The following is an 18,656-nucleotide window of genomic DNA, read 5'->3' as shown; positions in this document are numbered from 1 at the left end:
GTGCACGGAGGGGAGTGTGGAGGCCATGACGCTGGGCACTCTGTGGGAGTTGGGGTGGGAAAGGGCAGCCACACGCCTTCGGAGCATGCTCTTGTTCTCTCTCTTGCTTTTTTGCCTCAGAATTCTGGCACCTCCGTGAACAAGGCTCTGCCGGAGAAAAGTAAGGTTCAGAAATCAGTTTACTCATCCCCCAGCCTTCTGGCAGCAACAGTCATCTCTTCCTCTCCCCCAGTCCCTGTCTGAATTTGGGAGGGGGCTGGGAAAGGAGGCGTCTTTTCAACTGTGATGTTTCTAAGGAAGCCAGCCCCGACCCCACCCTTCCCTTCCAGAGAATGTATCCTGTGATGTTTAAGTGAAGCCCTGAGAATGAATTTCTCCTAAACTGTCCTTTCTCCACTGGAAGAAGTGGGAATGGATACACCCAGTAAAGGGAGAGCGCCAGAGAGGAGGCTTGGGGGGAGGGGCAAATGTCCCCCAGGACACCAAAGCTTTCTTCCTGGGGGAGCAATGGAGCAGGACTGGCCCATGGGCAGGGGAAGAGGTCAGCTGGGATGACTCCATAGCCCTGGCTTCCTGGCAGCTCTGGAAGAAACTCAGCGCTTCATCCAGAGCTTCAGATAAACTCCAGAAAAGAGAGGGACAGGCCAATCTCGGGAACCAGCGACAAAAATATAAACAGCAGGAGAAACAAGGTGAGACAAAAGCAGATAAGGGCTGAGGCTAAGGCTGAGGTCAAGGGTGAGAGTAGCAAACGAACTAGATTGCCACACGAAGTTAGCAATCAAGACTCTGGCTTGCCCAGGTCTGCTGGCTCTTGTCTTCTCGGGCTACACCCTGAGATGCCCTTGATGCCCCACCCAGATCCCCTGGACTGGCTCTAGGTTTTGGTTCCAAGGGCTCCTGGCGGTCCATTCTCTGGAGACTTAAACAAGCAGCAACTGATTAGCTGACTGCTGAGGATGTAAAAGACCAACCTCCCTTGTCTCTGGAGGGATCCTTTCCTGGTTCCAGTCTCCATCCAGAGCTGCCCCCGCCAGGATCACACCAAAATTAGACTCCAGCTGCACAACCTCATCTTTGTTCCTCTCCTGCCCCAGCTGGCTCCCCTTCTCTGAGACCGTGCCCTCGTAAATCATGTGCCCCCGAATCCCTGGCTCAGAAGCCAGATCTAGAAGACCTTGGGTGCAGATGGTTCCTGGACACCAGGGCCTCAATGGTGTGTGCGTCAGTCATGGAAAGACTGAGAGACTGATTGGATTAATGGTCTGGATGGGAGATGAGCAGGTGGGAGATTTCATCGGAAGATCTCTGTCCTTCTGTGAGTTAATGTGGTTCCCCCCAATTCATCCCGTACATCCTGTCTGCAGACTGGCCGCCCGCTTACACAGGTGCAACTCAGTACAAGCAGATAATCCAGTTTGTGGATTGTGCAGACCCCCATCTGGCCTCTTCACCCTCAGTGCTGCCTGCCTGAGCCCCCTCCAGCACCTCTGAGTGGGTGGCAGGGTGGGTCGAGCAGAAGAAGGCAGCAGGGAAGGGCAAAAAGGTGAAACCTCAGTCTGTCTATACTATTGCTACTATCTCAGCAGTCTTAGGAAAGATCAGAAACTACTGGGTAAAACATGTTAGGAATTTTCTGTGGATTCAAGGTACCTGGACTCCTTATCAAACAGACAGGTACATGGCTGTCTATAGAGTAAAAACACACTGACTGAAGCTAGGAAAATCCCCTGCTAAGTAATCAGGTTTGGATCATTGAGAATCTGAGTCAGATAGGTCTTTTGAGACAGTTCAAGATAGGCAAGGTCTTCACCTGTTTGGAAAGCTTTTCAGGAAAAAGAGCTTCAGGATTTTCATTCCTGCCCCCACCCCCTTCCAGGCTGCTGAAGTTTGAGCTGTTTCTCTTCTGACTTCGGAACACAACACGGACCTCCCATTCTTTTACCCATGATGCTCCTGTCTCCCAATGTCCGGGCCTGAGCTGTCGGTAAAAATAGAATGTGAACCGCATGCCATTTTAGAATTTCTGATAACCTCGTGTTTTTTACTTAACTCAATGTATTTAAAATTTTTTATTTCAACATATTTATATTAAAAAGTTCGAATGAATGATTCCCTGGCCAGGTAGTTCAGTTGATTAGAGTATCCACCCAATACACCAAGGTTGCAGGTTTAATCCCAGTCAGGGCACATACAAGAATCAACCAATGAATGCATACATAAGTGGAACAACAAGTGGAATGTCTCTCTGTCTCTCTCCCTCCATCTCTCTCTCAAATCAATTTTTTAAAAAAGTATGAATAGCCCTGGCTGGTGTAGCTCAGTGGATTGAGCGCAGGCCTGTGAACCAAACAACCGTGGTTCAATTCCCAGTCAGGGCACATGCCTAGATTGCAGGCCAGTTCCCAGCGGGGGATGCATGAGAGGCAACCACACATTAATATTTCTCTCTCTCTCTCCTTCCCTTCCCCTCTAAAGATAAGTAAATAAAATATTTTTTAAAGTATGAATAAAATATTTTACATTTTGTTGGTACTAAGTCTTCCAGCTCAGTTGTGTATTTCACACAGTACGTCTGGGTCAGTTCGGCCCCATGGTCTCTGCTGAGTCACCGCACGTGGCGGCCGCCATACAGGGCTGCACAGGTGGAAATCTCGGGAGTCCCTTCCCGACCCCTGCCCACACTGGGCTCCCCTGCAGGGCAGAGGCAGAGAGCGGGAATGCAGGTTGAGGACTCTGGGGTGACTTTGGGAGGAACCGAGGGAGGGGAGTGGTAAACAGACTCCAGGAGAACCGCGGGCCAGGTGACTAACTACTGGGGAGGGAAGAACAAAGCAGTGTGTTTTAAACCTCTGACTTAGGTCTTTTCTCCTGAGCAGCAAGTAGGGCCAAGAAAGCACTCCGAAACCCACAGTCCCCGCCCCAAGGCTCTCGTTAATCAGAATACTTTTTTCTTTCTTTTAGAGATATGGGAAAGGAAGGAGAAAGAAAGGGAGAGAAACATCAGTGTGCAACAGAGACATCAATTCATTGCCTCTCCCATGCCCCCAACCAGGGACCTGGCCCACAATCCAAGCATGTGCCCTGACTGGGAATTGAACTAGCAACTTTTCAATTCACAGGCCAGCACTCGATCCACTGAGCCACACCAGCTGGGGCACATACATTTTTTAAGTAAGTAAGTAAACAAAAGTGAACCAGAAAAGATCTGATATTGTTCACTCAACCCCCTCACTTTACAGAAGCGTAAACTGTGAACTGCGGCCAGGAGACTGGGACTGGCTTGCTCAAGGTCACAGAGTTGGTGGCACAGCCAAGTCTGGCTTGGGGGTTACTTTCCGAGGTGCCGCCTGGTCGGATTCGAGGCTCCTCTGTTCCTCCCCCGCCAGACTGGAGGAGTTCCAGAGAGTGAGTAAGCAGTTCTGCCTTCCCTCTCCCTCAGGATAAGAGTCAGCATCTGGAGTGAAAGGCAATGGGTAATCTTGTAAAAACAAACACAATCAAAAGCACAAAACCTCACTCCCAGCAATCTCTAAACCCCAGCTGTCCTTCCTACCCTCCCCCACCAATCGCTCTGGAAGATCTAATAGAAGAGGGTGGGAGGTGCTCAAGAGATAAACAGAAACCCTCCAGCCTCCCTACCTCGTGCCACCCCGGGCCGGGCTGGAGGGACACAGGCCCCGGATTAGGCCGGGCCTGAATGAGCTAATGAGAGGTGGAGCCCTAAATGGGCCCCAGTGGCCAAGGTCTGTGACACCCAGGCTTCTGCTTCCTGTTCCAGGAGTTCATGAGCTATGGCAGTTGGTGCGGGTCCCCTCCAGTTAGTCTGGGGTCGCCTGGGGGAGGCCAGGGCCCTCTGCTGCCCTCCTCCAGGCTCCCGGTCTGTTCTCCTCGTTCGCTTCCCGTCGTGCACTCCGAGTCTCGGCCTGACTCCCTGCCTGAGCCGAGTTATGGGGGTTTATTTTAGGAGTTGTTTCGCCCACTCTGCCTGCCTTCTGCAAGAAGACGGTGCTTAGGGAGTCCTCGCCATCTGCCCACCTCCGCATCAGCCAGGCAGCTCCGGATGGGGCTCAATTCCCAGGCTGGGTAAATCAACCCAAGCTCATCCCCGAGGCCTGCAAATCTTCTGCCAAGTTGCTGGCGATTTTACTTCTTTTCAAAAAGAAATTTTTTAATTTTTTAAAAGATTTTATTTATTTATTTTTAGAGCGAAGAGAAGGACAAAGAAAGGAAGAGAAACATCAATGTGTGGTCGCCTCTCGCATGCCCCCCACTGGGTCCTGGCCCACAATCCACGCGGCCTGAAGGAGAATTGAACCAGCAATCCTTCAGTTTGCAGGACAGTGCTCAATCCACTAGCCTCAAACATTTTTTTAAATTTATTGATTTGAAAGAGAGAAACATTGATTTGTTTATGTGTTCACTGGTTACTTCTTGTTTGTTCCCTGACCTGAAACCCAACCACAATCCTGGGGTATTGGGGCAACGCTCTAACCATTGAGCACCCGACCCCAGCTGGTGATTGTATTTCTGACTTCCACAAAAGCAAGAGCAGATTAATGTCTACCCCACACAACACACCCCTCAGTTTGAAGAGGCCTTGAAATCTGGGGATTCAGAGGCTCGATCACATTTCCCTGCCCACCCAACCTTCTTCTCTACACAAACTCACACTTCGGCACTCTCTACGAAAACTTGGGACGTGTACCCTTTGACAACCATTACACTTCTAGGGATTTCTCGTAAATCTTCCCCCAGTTGTACAGAGACATACGTGCAAGGAAGTTCGTAACTGCGGACACTCTGTGAATTCAGTTAATGAATTATAGTGCATTCATTTAATGGAATCTCATGTAGACATCAAAAAGAATGAGGAAAATCCCTATGTCCTGACATTGAATAATGCCCCAAATATAAATGAGAGAAGCAGGCTCTCCCTTGTAAGGGCACACCCTGGCCTTTCCGGTCCCCTCCCTCCACTCCCCCCGGTTGCGGTACCTTTAACCTTCTCTCTCCCAAGCTCCAAGGGCCCTCCTTTTGACTCTGTATCTTATTTCCTGAGCCCATTTCCTCCACAGCTCACTCTTCTACCTCTGTGGCTTTCTAAATAAGCTTTCTTTTACAGTCGGAAAAAAAAAAAACCAGAAAAGCAAAACTGTATGGCAATGTCTTATATAATCCCACGTGTGTTACATCTTACCTACATTTTGTGAATATGCAAAGGAAAAATATCTGGAGAACTACATATAAAAACCTGTTCAGATGTTGAGCTAGCACTGAAGTTTACATTATGGGGTCCTCCATTTTCCAAGTTTCTAAATTGCTTTCACAACAAAGATCTATTACTTTTGTAAGCAGGTGGGGGAGGGAGAGAAAAGCAAAAAAGAAGAATTGAAAAAGGAAGAAAAGCATCCTGGCTTAGCTAGGGAGGGGGTCCCGTAACACCCACCCGTAAACTCCCCAGCCCTGGTCCAGCAGATGGCCTTGGAAATGATGTGTAGTTACAGAGTGCTCAGCCCTTCCAGCCCCGTGCTGGCCTGGGCCTCCCCGACTGCCCGCGTCCAGTCCTCCTCCCGCTGGCCTCCATCCAGAACGGCGTGTGCTGGGGAACAGGCCGTCCTGTGCGCCGTCCGTGCTTCAGTGAAATTCAGCGCTTCCCAGGCCCCAGTGGAGGCGTCCATCTCAAGAAAGACTTGGAAAGACGCACGGTCAGTGTGAAAGGAGGGTGGGGACTTCTGGCCAGATTTGAAGCCCGGGCTGTACTGCACTTCAGAGATAAAACTCCCACTCTGCAGGAAGGGGAGTGAGGGAGCGGAAAGCCGGCCCTTACTTTAATCAAGGCCTGGAGGGAGGAAGGGAAAGGGAGGTCAGGCTCTGAGACACCGCCGGACTTGCCGCCTGGCTCCTATCTCCTGTTGTCTGGGCCAGGAGTACAAAGAGCTGGCCTGGGAGGAAGGATCTGGATGTACCGCTAAGGAGCTGTGTGTCCTTGGGCAAGTCACTTCCCCCCTTAAGGACTTCTTTTCTTCCTCTTTGCTTTTACTCTTGTTTGAGTAAGTGCAGCAGGAGAGGCCCGGAGGGGGGAAAGTGGGAAGGGGACCGCCACCATCTTTGCCCTCCTAAGAAGTGGATGGAGAGGGCAGGGCCCCCGGGGAAAGAGCCCTCCATCTGGATTTTATAGTCCAACTTGTGTGAGGATGGGCGGGGCGAGGGCAGCTCGGGGGGGCGGGGGGCGGGGCTCACCTCTGGGCCCACTGGTTTCCTTCAGCTTTGCCTCACACGCAGCTGACCCCTGCCCACCACTCCTGGCCCCCAGAGACCCTCTGCCCTGAGGGAGGCTCTCCCTCAGCATCCAGCTCAGGGTCTCAAAGGAAGGCTTCTTAATAAAGAAACTAGGACAGGGGGACTACATCCCACTTCCAGCGCTGACCCCCAGCCCCATCCCAAACCGTTGGCCCTAAAGCTCGACATGCAGAACACGTAGGAGGGATGGACAAGGTAAGATTATTCTGAAGCTCCCCACCTACACCAGCCAGAATGTAGTTTTCTAATTAGAATTCGCCAGTGCTCCCCTCTCCCCACACCCCCTACAAGGCAATTGGCTTCTCCATCATGTTCTCACGTGCACCACTTCCCACCCCCACCAGCTGGTCAGGCCAGAGGGATGTGGGGAAGAGCTGGGACATCCACTGGTCTTCTGTGCACCATGACCCCCAGGCCCGCCCAGAGGGAGCAGAACATGGTCCTAATCAGACAGGGAGGGGGTTTGGCAGAGCCAGAACCAGGAGCTGACACCTTGGAATCCCCTCTGCTAGGGAAGGGAAAGGACCTGTGGATGCATCCTCCCAAATCCAGAGACCTCAGTCTCCTAGATAACCAGAAATGGAGAACACACGTGCCAGGTCCTCCCCAGCCTGTTCCTGGGTTGCAGAAGAGGGCTCTGTAGGGAGGACTGGGATCCATGAGTCACAGGCCATGTGTAGAGGGGGGCTGGGCATCACCTGTCCCCAGCAGAACCAGCCCAGCAGCTCTGTCAAGCAGGCCCCAGCACCTATGCACCCTGGGCACCCTTCCGGACCAATGCACACTCACCCCTGTCCTGGCAGCCACAGTGGTGGGGGGTGGGGAGGACAGGTAGCCAATCTGAACTGGCCGACTCAGCAGCAAAACTTGGCTTCTGCCAGCCTGGCTTGGAAGAAGCAAGTCCCTTGGGAAGCCCCCCCCCCCCCCAGGAGAGGGTTGCCAGCACCTCTCCCCCTCCCCAGGTCCTTTCACCTACTTATGGAGCCAGGACCTGCCCTGGAGATCCCACATCTGCTTCAAGGCTGTGTGACTGCCAGCGCTGGGGGCTGGGAAGAATTCTGCTGGGTTTTTCCTCATTACTCCCACTGGTTAGGAGGGGCTGATGGTCAGTTATCTCAGACGCAGCTGGCCCTGATGCCGGTGAGGAAGGGGCATGGGCACTCAGGCCTTTGCGACATTAGCATCTTACTGCCACTGCTAAGACTGGCTGCCTGTGCCTTCCCCTGCTTCTGGAGGCTGAGGGTGGCTGTCCAGCAGTCCTCACTCCCACCAGGCACAAACAGCTGCTACTACTGCCCCTCTCCTGGGAATAGCTACCATTCCCAGAGTTTAGGAGAGTAATGGCTTAGTCACAGGGCCAGGCTGGCTCAATCCAGCCCAGGCTTCCCTGGCACCAGGCCGCCCTTGCTGCCAGTAAGCACAGTCAGCAGGTTGAGCACCTGAGGCTGCTTTAGGCCAGGACGAAATTACTTTCCATTCTCACAGGAACCACCCCCCCCCAACAAAGGCTGAAAAAAAAAATCAGGCCAATCCAAGGGGAGAATGGGACAGACCGGTTCTTTGAGGACTTACCTAAGGAGGTATCCCCAAGGGCAAAAGCCTAGGAACAGCTCAGACCAGCACATTTAGAAGTTAAATCTGCAAGGACCAACTTGTATGGTGGCAAGTAAGAGCCACAGGATGAGAAGAGGGGAGAAAAGTAGCCGAAAGGAGAAGAACCGCCCCCCGCCCCCCTACAAATACCAGCAGTTAGGCAATCACTTGGGGGAGAAGTTCAACTCTAATTTTTAGAAGAGGGCTTGCTTGGAAAATTCAACTTCAAGAGAAGTTCTTACCACCCAACCCCCAAACCCCACCGCAGCCCACAGAGAAATTGACTATGCCTGGGACTAGGTAAGGAGGGAGGAAAATGCCAGACCAAGGTTAGAGGTATAGTATCATCAATCTTTAATAACTTACAGATAGAGGCTAAAAAATAGTTAATACAGAGGACACACATGGCTTATAAAACGGCTGTGGATCTACAAATGTGGGGAGGGGTTCTTGGCACTTCACACAGACACAAAAATAAAGACTATTAGAAAAGCAGCCTGGGGGGACTCCCCAGTTGTGTGGGAGGTGGGGGGGGCGGGGGGGGGGGCAGAGACACTCTTGTTCATGTCAAATGCATTCTCTAAGCCACTTCCCTTTGACCCCAAACACATCTAATCAGAAAGCCAAAGAAAACTAAGAAGGTCGAGGTAGATTTGCAGTTTGTACTGAAGCCTCCTCAATTCTGCAGCCCCTGCATCTCCAGAGGTGAGGATGAGGGGGAGAGGGGAGCCCGTCTCACATCCCCCTCCCCCAATGCCACACCAAAGCAGGACGCCCAGTGTGCTCCTCAGTCCTTCACTTAGGTGGACCGGTCCTGCAGCCTGGGGCTGAGCGAGGGGCCACAGGCTCTGCCTGGCTGTCTATGTATGTAGACCCCTACTGGTGAGGAGGGGGCGGCCTGGGGTCACCGTCTCTTCTTGCTTCCCCGGGCCGCTTTCCTCCTCTTGAGAATCATCTCATACAGGCGCTCCAGGCCCGGCTGCAGCCCCGCCCCGTCCACAGCGCTACAGCCCTGCACGTGGGTGAGTGTCACAGCAGCCAGCTCCCGCACTGCCAGCCTCTTCTCCACCTCGGTGGCGCTCAGTGCCCCGGGCTGATCCTGCTTGTTGGCCAGCACCAAAACCGGCACACCCTGGTTGTCTGAGGCCCGGCTGATTCGGTGTAGCTCCACTTTAGCCTCCTCCAGCCGCTCCGCCTCCGCAGCGTCCACCACAAACACCAGCCCATCTGTCCGGCGGGTGTAGGAGCGCCACAGCGGTCGCAGCTTCTCCTGCCCACCCACGTCCCACACTTGGAAGGTGATGCCACGGGACCCTCCCAGGGGCACCCGGATCTTCTCCGTGTTGAAGCCTTTGGTGGGAACGCTCTGGACGAACTCCTTGAACTTGAGTCGGTAAAGGAGGGAGGTCTTTCCAGCTGAGTCCAGCCCGACGACCACGACGTGCAGGGCCTGGAACTGGGGCAAGAAGGAGGTGGTGGGTGCCATCTCTGTCAAGTGGTTCCCCATGGTGAGCTACAGCTACGGTGAGGGTCTTGGGGCTCACGGCAGAGTCACGAAGGTGGCCTTGAAACTGCAGGCTCTGGGGACCACAGCTTGGCTATCTGAACAGGGAAAGTTCATGAGGGAGAAAAGGAGAAGAGGTTTAACAAACATGAAATGTGCAACTTCTTGATCCTTTCCCAAATCAGCCACCCATGCTTCCTTGTTAAAATTGCTTTTTTTTTTTTTTTAAGCAGCTGCAGGTGTAACAAAGGCGCTCCCCTCTCCCCCAGGTCCTAACAAGGGTGGTGAGACCTAGAGTAACCCCTAGTTCAGGGACGCTGAGGTGAGGGTGAGGCCTGGATCCCGCAGACCGCTGGCTCCCAGCGTCTCTTCTTCCACTTGCCGTGCGGTAACAGGTGCCGCGACCCCTATTCCCCGGGCGATAATCCTCGCGGGAAGGGGCAGGTTGGACAGCGCCCCTACATTAACATTTACGGTGCAGGCGCTGAGACCGGAGACTGACGACTGCTCCCACACACCCTCCACATCCCCGGGCGGCTGACACGCCCCTCCTTACACCGCGACCCCTTTTTCCACCGCCCAGCCACCCTCCTCTGCCAGCCTTCCTCTCTAGTCGCCGATTCCAACTCCCCAGGCCCCACACCGGGGCCGCCTCAGCCCTTCTTGCACAGCCCCTTCACCTCCGTCGGCGGCGTTCTCCTGCGCCCCTCCGCGCCAGCCACTCGAAAAGCCACGCCGAAGTCCACGGCGACTAGCAGCGCGCAAGCACAGCCGAGGGCTCCGGGACTCCGGCTTAAATACCTTCAGTGACGTCACGTTCCACGGGCCAATCAGCAGCCCCGCAGCGGCAGCGCGGGCGTGGGGATGTGCGCGCCGCAGCCGGGACCTCGCTTAGATGGGCGTCTGCTTTATCTGCGGCCGTTTTAATTGATCTTTTCTGCCGTATTCTAATATTTGGTATGAAACGAGAGGAATCAGGGATAGATAGTGGAAAGGGTAGAAGGAATACGCGCGCGTGGCAGCGTCGAACGCGGAAGTAAACAGCTTAATAATACCTCGTCTTCCTCCCCCAGGCAGAGTTTTCCACCCACGTGTAAAAATTCCTCCGCCAGATTCTCCCCAGGACTGCTGACAATCTTCCCCCTTATGTTCCCTAATTCAGTATTCAAACCTGTGTGAACCTGGAACCCCATGAAACAGTCTAAACCCGTTATCCTTATGGATTCTCACAACGCCCCTGGAGGTAGGGATTGGTGTTGCGGCGTTTCATAGGCGAAGAAAACGCAAAGGGTTCAATGACTGGTCCAAGGTTATACATAAGTAGTAAGAGGCTTAACCAGCACCTGTCTCAATCCAGTCCCTGGGCTCCTGACCACGGAACGATCTGGCTCTCATCCACGAACCTGTAGGGCCAAGCACCCCTTAGCACCACCCCCGCCCGCCCTCCCCCCCCCCACCGCGAAAACAAACCCTTCAGTGGCTGGTCAGGTGATGGGCAGCAAATCCCCTAAGGGCCTTCCTTGTTCAAAGAGATAAAGATAGGATTCTTCTTTATTGACCTTTCTACAGGGTGTGTTCTGCAGAAGCCAAAGAGAGGACGGGAATACAGAAGGTGCGTGGGGCACAGGGCCTGGTCTCTCCTCTACACTCAGAAGAAGGACAAGGCTGGCCCCTGACAGATGTGGACAAAAGGGGTTCTACCAACAGTAACCTCACAGGGTGGTCTGACCCTAAATTGCAGGTCCTGACTGCAGCTCCTGGCGAGCAGCCACACCCCCCGAATGTAACTTTTCAGTGAAAGGTGTTCCTTTCCCTTAAGCAGCCCTGTCCAATGTTTTCACGGATCTTGGTAAATAAACTTAACACAACGTGTTAATTATACTGTAATCCAGCAACTTTCAACCTTTTTCACCACAGGGCACACATAAACTAATTACTAAAATTCTGCGGCACACCCAAAAATACATTTTGTCCAGATCTGACAAAACAGTAGGTATAATTTTGATTCGTTCACACCTGATGGCTATTGTCGTGTTGGCTTCTGTCATTTTTTTTTAATTTGACAATCTAAGGGAAAAAGGTCAGTGCCCCTGATTAAATAGTCGGGTGTTGCACGTTTTAAAAATTCTTGCGGTGCACTGGTTGTAATCCAATCCCTACCTCGCTTTCTCCCACCTCATGAAATCAATCCTTCTTATTTCCCTGTTTAATTTTAAATGCATAAAAGAAACTGCTAAATCGTCATCATCTTGAGCTTTTGAGATCTCGAATCCCAGCAACTGTCATCCATTTTGGCTCATATAAACGCATAAAATTTCTCTACAGAATTTTGGGTGTTTCTTTCATCAACACGGGACGCAGTGAGAGTGCAGAACACTAAATGTATTAGGCCTTTGTAAATCATGACTTGTAGGACTTCAGAAAAAGGAAAGTGTCCAATGAAAGCTTCTGGAAAGGTTTCTACCAGTGAATTAGTCCTGTGAAGGATTGATTAGGAGGGACTCAGGACTAGGAGGCACCTCCCCAGCCATTGCAGGCTGATCCAACCTGGCGTCCCTAAAGAGATGTCACAAAGGGGCAGTGTGACCCAAAGGATGACAGCAATAAGGTAAAATTGAAGGAGGAGAGGAAAATGAAATCATAACTCTAATATCTTCATTTGTGCGAGGAGGTCAGGTAGTTGCATTTATTACATAACTCAATATTAACTTTTTAAAGGCTGTATTTGAGGGAGACTGGAAAAAGGGGAGGAGCAGTCATTGCTAGTGAAGACGGTCTAGCCCTTCCTGCCCACTAGCTCCCCATCCGTTTGGCACCAGCCTGCCTTCCCACCTCCCTCTTCCCTGCCCTGCTACAAAACCAGCCACTTGGTTGCCTCCAAGATGCTGGAAGCCTCCTTGAGTCCCTGAAGAGATTAAGACCTTAGAAAATTAGCTGGTAACAACCCCACTTGGGGGGGTGGCTGGTGGCTGCAGAGGCTAAGACACAGACGGAGGTGGAGCTGAGTGCACTGAGTTAGGAGAGGGGAAGACAGAGCAAGCCAAGAGGAGCCGCTCCCCCAGCGAGTGGGCACTGCCTGTCGGGCTCTGGTCTTAGAACCTTGCATACGTTTCCTTTTTCAATGCACAGCTCAACCCGAGAAATAAGTATGGTTGTTCTAAAAGGAAGAAACCAAAGCACAGAAAGGTTAGGTAATTTACTCGAGGTTATTCAGCCAAAAATTGGCCAAACTTGGCTTTGAGCAAATGTTACAATGGCTTTGAAACCAAAAAACACACAGAAACAGAGAACCGAAAACGTGTCGATGGTCCTGTGTTTCTTCAACAGTCTTTGAGACTTCTTTCCCATTAATCCTGTATCTCCCCAGTCTCACACCCAAGAAAGAAATTGTCCCCAGATTATCTGATGAAGGATATGAAACTGGCAACCCCACCCCACCCTTCACCTTTTGTGTTTGCCTGGGAAGGTGTTGATGAACAAATGGGAAGCAGGAGGTGGGGCAGGCGAGGGGTGAAGAAAGGGGCCCAGCCTGGCTGGGCAGCACCAGACTGTGGACCCACCCCAATCACATCTCCTTAAATGGGAAGTGCGGTCCCCACCCCCAGCCCTGGCCCCAGAAAGCCTTCCTCCATTAGTGGCCTTTTGCTGGCCTGGCATCCTGCTCTGCAGCCCTTTCTCGCCAGAAGATAACAGCCCCAGACCTAGTGCGCTGGGGCAGTCGCTGTGAAAACAATCAAACAGTTCTTTTTTCCCCTGGGTCAGGGGCTTCTCCGCATCAGATGTTCAAACATGTGTACACTGAACACTCGTGCGTGGAGTGCCTGCTGCAGGCAAGGCACCAACCATTCTAGGCTCTGCCCTACAGCCCTGTAGGAGACAGATGAGGACCTGCCCTCATAAAGGGTACATTGTGGCGGGGACTGGGCAGAGACAGCCAATGAACAAAGAAACTAATTTCCAGTGGTGATACCTGAAGCCATCAAGGAAAACAGAGCAGACACGTGTGCTGAAGAGTGACCAGGGAAGGGGACTGTTTTAGATTTGGGGGGCACTCAGGCAGGCCTCTCCAATAAGTAACATTAGGACCCAGGTTTAAGTGACAAGGCATCAGGTAAGAATCCTAGACAGGACAGACTGGCTGGGACCTCCCTGCTCCCCGCTGCGGGCTCCCCCACCTTGAACAGATTCCAGCTGCGTCCTCGAAGCTCTTCTTCAGAGCTGGCTCCCCCGCCATGACCACGATGAAGCCTTGAGCCCAGCAGCTGGTTTTTCTCATCACAGCTCCATAGTGCCCAACCATGCCTGGCGCACAGGTAGTCAGGAGATCCTGCAGGAATTCATGAATGCAGGAGGGAAGGAGTAAATGTACTAGGGGTTCCTGAGTAGGGGACCCAAACACCTGCCCCTGGTTCCTTGGTCTGGAGTCCTTGAGCCCTTAGGGGTTCTATTGATACTGGATTGAGCATTCTTGGCAAGGTCTAAGAATTATTGGACATGCAAGCTTTAACTAGAGAGGAGGGAATTCTTGGAGGAGAAAAACAGGCTGGGGTGGGGGGGGGGATGACTCTGGAGAGAGAGGCCCCCTTCACAGCTTGGCAGGCCTCACTGGTATGCTGGCTAGGAAAGGCTACTTTCCTGCTGGGATCCCCAGTTTCCTCAGCACGTGATGAGGGCCTTAGAGGATCCAGGTCCCTTCCCCATGATAATCCACGCTACCAAGAAGGGAAGGGAAGGGAAGGGGAGGGGAGGGAATGGATGGAGCTCAGCTAGGAAGTGCCGAGGACATCCTTGCCTCCGCAGCACAGAATCCGAAGCAAGTGCTTGTCTGGGGCGCACGAACGGAAGAACGGAAGAAGAGAGGTGGGCTGGGGAAGCGGATTCCAAGCAGCAGCTGTCAGCTTGGGAACCTCAGAGACCCATTTTTCAAACCCCAGCTTAGTTTCCTCCAGAATAACATGGAAAAAAACATAATCTACCTCTTAGAATGAGTGTGTGGGGGCTGGGGGGATGTGTAAAAGGGCCCCCTAGGTACCCTTCTTCTTCCCTACCAGGGGTCCTTTCAGAGGCAGCCTTTCCAAAACCAAGTCCCAGCGCCCAGCCAAGGGCTGGAAAGCAGCAGACGCTGCCCCCTGGTGGACATGCTTGTCACTGCCTGATTCCCGGAGAAAAGTGGAGGAGCAGAAGGTTAAGTTGTAGTGGTTCCTTTGCCTCCTTCTGGAGTCGTCCTGTCAGACAGAGCCGTTCATACATTAAGGGGTTGGGAATGGCAACTCCACTCTTTTCAAGTGTTTTTGTGAGGCGAAATCAGATTTGAATAAACACTATTTGAGCAGAAAGTCTAATTTCAATTACGTTCCCCATACTTTTACTGAGGGCCTAATAACAGGCACAGGCAATGCCAAGGCCAGGAGGAGGCTGCAAGGCAGGGAGGTTATGAAGAGCTCAGTTGTGGCCATGTGGCAGCCTCTGTGCAGAAGGACCCACGTGGGAACAGGTGTCTTGCATCCAATTTAGAGGGGAGCCAGCCCTCAAGGGTGGCCTTGGCCAGAGGAGGGGACTTGGGTGATCAGCCAGAAACAGCAACGAGGAGCCCCAGGAAGGGGATAACACCTGGGGGGCAATGACGAGGGAGGGAGGAGGACCAACCAAGTCAGAGAGAGACAGAGACACAAGGCAGGGGGAGAGCCTGGCCGGGTGTCCCAGCTGATGGGCTACTCTGGGCACTCACCACAGGGGCCAGTCCCCGGTGACCTTCACGGTTGAATTCAATCTTTATTATTTGAGGTTTCTCTGCAAAGTCACCAGTGTTGTCCTGCCTACAATGAAAACGGGTATAGCTTCAAACAGTGGTCCCCAAATTTGTGAGTACATCAGAGTCATCTGGAGGACTTCACAAAACACAGGTCACTGGGCTCCACTTCCGGAATTTCTTCCTTGAAGATGCAAACTGCATTTCTAACAGCATCAGGTAATGCTGATGCTGCTGGCCCTTGGACCACACTATGACCACCCCCAACAGGGAAAATGCCTTCCAACCCTGACTCTAACATTTCCTGGTGAGCACTTGGGCAACTGACTTTTATGTATCCCAGCCTCAATCTCTTCCTCTGTAAACTGATAATACGTATCTCATAGGGCTATTAGGAGAATAAAATAAGGTAAAACAAATGAAATACTCAGCAAAGGGCTTGGCATATACAAGTCTTCTATACCTAGTAGTTATTAGGATGATAGTAACTTAGCTAATCTCAACCAATAACAAAAAAAAAAACATAGGCCCAGGAAGCCGGTTGTGGAATATCTGCCTCAGAACACACACAAGGTGTCAGGTCCAAGCTGACCGCCCGCTGCCATTTCTTTTCCAACATACGTGATATAAAGCATCACTCCTCAATCTTTACCATGCACATAACCCCCTGCGGACCTTACGTAGTGCGGGCTCTGGTTCAGTAGGAGTTACGGACTGAATTGTGTCCCACTGAAGTTCTGTAGCCTGCCCCGCTGGGAGTACAAATGGGGGGGTGTAAAAAATATATATATATCAGTGTAGTTATTACTTAACTTTATATGTTAGTTTCAGATGGATCTGGGTTGGATCCCATCTTCTTGGTTGGAGGCTTCTGGATCAACAAACTTTTCCTTACTCCAACCCTCTGACGTTTTGAGTTTTGGCCTTTGGAAGTATTGGACCTTGGTTGGGTAACAACCTCTCCTCTCTGGTGTTCTGTCAAGCTGACCAGGTGGGTCCCCTCCCCATCATCCAGCCTGGTTCCATCCGGTAGCCTCCTAATTGCTGCTTCTCTGAATCAGTCTGACCTGGCATCATTTATTCACTCAAACGTTTCCTGAGCCCCTGCTACATGCCAGGCACTGGGGTAGTGCTGATGAGGTCACTGCCCTAAATGGTCTCTGATTTCAGTGGGGGAGATAAAGGATTATTCCCCTAACCCAGAACAAGCCCCTCACCGAAGAGATACGAAGCTCCTCTCCAGCGGAGGGCCAAGATGCACACTGTACAGTGTGGGCATTTCTAGACACTGCCCTGTGAGTCGCCTAGCAACTTGCCTTTCTTCAGGGAAAATCTCTGTCAAGGGCTCCTTTCCCCTGGCCTACCTTGCTTCCCAGCCTTGACGCCCTCCCACCTCAGGTTCAGTTGGTCCCTACAGAGGTGCCCTTCTGGGACGGTGTGCCCCTACCCCCACACCTCCTGAGGCAGGAAAGGGCGGACAAGGGCAGACAGACGTTGGTTGTCCCGCTGGGCAGAGGCTTCCCCAGCAGCCTTGTGAGCAGGGGATGCGGTTGCGTGGCAGCCAGAAGAGGAATGAAGGAGCACGGCACAGGCCCCTTGCAGACCAGAGAGACAAGGTCACGTTCACCTGTGTGATCTCAGGACGCACCCAGTGGCAGGCACCGAGCAGGCGCGAACCGAAGAATCGGTTGAAACTGAAACATTTTTTCAAGGCCAGGATATCGGGAGATTTTTTTTTTTTTTTAAAGAAAAGCCCAGAAATAGGTCTAAAGATACACCTATCCGCACATACACACTGAGGCAGGCATGGCATCTTTCTATGACAGAGGCGGCATCTGAAACGGGGGTGGGGGTGGGGGTGGGAGAGACGGGCCACCCCCTACAGACGCTGGGCCAACTGGCGTAGCCGTCCGGAAAACAGCGCAAGTCAGACCCGCACCGAACTACTAGGCCAGGACACCCACCCACCCCGTGCGACAGAGATGGGATGCAAAACAGACCAACGAGTCAAAGGGCAGCGGGTAGGGACTCTCCGTTCCCGTGAAGGAAAGAGCAGGTGATGGTCAGCCCACGAGAAGCCACCCGAGCATCGCGTATACGCCGGGCACTGTCCTCGGCACCGAGGATAGACACGTGGACAAAAGAGACGAGGGTCCCCGCTCCGGAGCCCACACACCATTAGGTTAAGAGGCAACGAACGAGTAAATGTATAAAAAAAAGTCAGGTGCCACGTGGCGGAGAAGGGGGACCCTGGGTGGCGGAGGGGAGAGCGACCGCGGGACTGCACGCCCTCCTTTCCTAGCTGCACGGGCCCGCGGGATTTCCCTGTGTTCGGTCCTCACGGGGGTATGGCGTGTGCCGGCCAAGTCCCACTTTTCCTAGTAAAGACACCTACTAATTTCTCCGCTGGTTCTCTCCAGTTTACAGACGACCTGCGGGAGGCAGAGGGTTAAGCGAGGAGGCCGAGGCGAGTACTGGGTCACAGGGCTGTTGAGGTTCACAGGGGTGAGGGCCCAGGTCTTGCAAGTAAGTCTACGCTCTCAGCCAGCCGCCACGCCACACCAGAGGGGGCTGGGGCTCAGCGACACTCGCCTCTCCTAGGGAGCTGGACGCACAGTCACATATTTCTCTCTGTCTCTGTCTCGGTGCCCCACGCTGTGGGCTTCATGGGCGGATTCTGCCTCTCCCACTAAGCGGCCGTGTGGTTTTGGGCAAGTCGCTTGGCCTCTGGGTCGCGACTACTCCATCTGTGGGTCCACTTTGCGAGTCTGACACACGAGGGAAGCACTCAGCGCAAAGCCTGGCCCAAAGGACAAGTGTTTCCTATTGTATTACCTATGGACAATGGGACACAATACAGGCTCCGCTGTTTCAGTGTCACAGCCACGACCCTGACACTTCCCTGGAACCTCGTCAGACACAGGGACCCACATTCCAGACGAGTAAACAAGCCAAGGCGGCCTCGTGAACTCCATGTACGTTCTCTCTCCCACGAGGTAGGCGGCTGAGAAGTAGTGTTCCCACTTCTCAGCTGGGGACACCAAGGCTCGGGAGGTGACGGAGTTTTGCCCAAGCGCCCAGCCGACAGAGCAGGGCGTCCCGACGACCGGGGGAGGGAGTCAGCCCTCGCAGGGCCGGATCTCCGGCGTTAACTTTTCTCTCTGCAGCCCCTGCCCGGCGAAGCCGCACAGGCCTGGGCTCCCTGGAGCGAGCCAGCCCCAGGGAACCCTCTGGTCTTCACAGCGACGACCTGCCGGCTTCCTTCGGAACTAGGACCTCTCTGCTCCCACTCCCGTCCACCGTCCACCGACCGCTCGGATCGCAGGTGCGGCAATCGCCTGGGCCCAGTCATTTCGCGGGAGCTGGTACCAAGGAAGAGCTGGGCCACAGCCCAGTTTCCGCTCATGCGCACAGTGGTCGTCCGGAGGCGGGGGGGGGGGGAGGGAGGAGATCGACCCGCACGGGAAAGGCGGGGCATGCAAATCAGCACGCGCTGGCAGTTTAGCC

General features: G+C 53.1%; 1 protein-coding gene and 1 long non-coding RNA gene across 3 annotated transcripts; one reads left to right on the top strand and one right to left on the bottom strand.

Moving 5' to 3' along the window:
• The first annotated feature begins 5,542 nt into the window (after positions 1-5,542).
• Positions 5,543-11,669, top strand: LOC128626786 (uncharacterized). The gene is made up of 3 exons (XR_008390844.1): positions 5,543-5,708; positions 10,563-10,643; positions 10,970-11,669. It is a non-coding gene; the product is annotated as an uncharacterized LOC128626786 (long non-coding RNA).
• Positions 8,234-18,248, bottom strand: ARL4D (ADP ribosylation factor like GTPase 4D). 2 transcript variants are annotated; one of them, XR_008390843.1, is made up of 5 exons: positions 17,985-18,248; positions 15,129-15,216; positions 13,576-13,727; positions 10,081-10,347; positions 9,405-9,498 (listed from the first exon to the last, which is right to left on the bottom strand). XR_008390843.1 is itself a non-coding variant. In XM_037144648.2 (2 exons), the coding sequence occupies exon 2, from the start codon at positions 9,401-9,403 to the stop codon at positions 8,801-8,803; it is 603 nt and encodes a 200-aa protein (XP_037000543.1). In that variant the 5' UTR covers positions 9,404-9,498; positions 10,081-10,175; the 3' UTR covers positions 8,234-8,800. The 2 variants fall into 2 exon arrangements, 1 of the variants encoding a protein (XP_037000543.1); XM_037144648.2 differs by lacking the exons at positions 13,576-13,727; positions 15,129-15,216; positions 17,985-18,248 and having other exon boundaries at positions 8,234-9,498; positions 10,081-10,175.
• Positions 18,249-18,656: the final 408 nt, after the last annotated feature.

This window comes from Artibeus jamaicensis, unplaced genomic scaffold (assembly GCF_021234435.1).
Source record: "Artibeus jamaicensis isolate MK-2021 breed Jamaican fruit bat unplaced genomic scaffold, CSHL_Jam_final contig_2259, whole genome shotgun sequence".
Classification (NCBI taxonomy): Eukaryota; Metazoa; Chordata; class Mammalia; order Chiroptera; family Phyllostomidae; genus Artibeus; species Artibeus jamaicensis.
The sequence above is the reverse complement of the archived record's forward strand: the minus strand, read 5'-3'. Positions and strand labels throughout refer to the sequence as shown.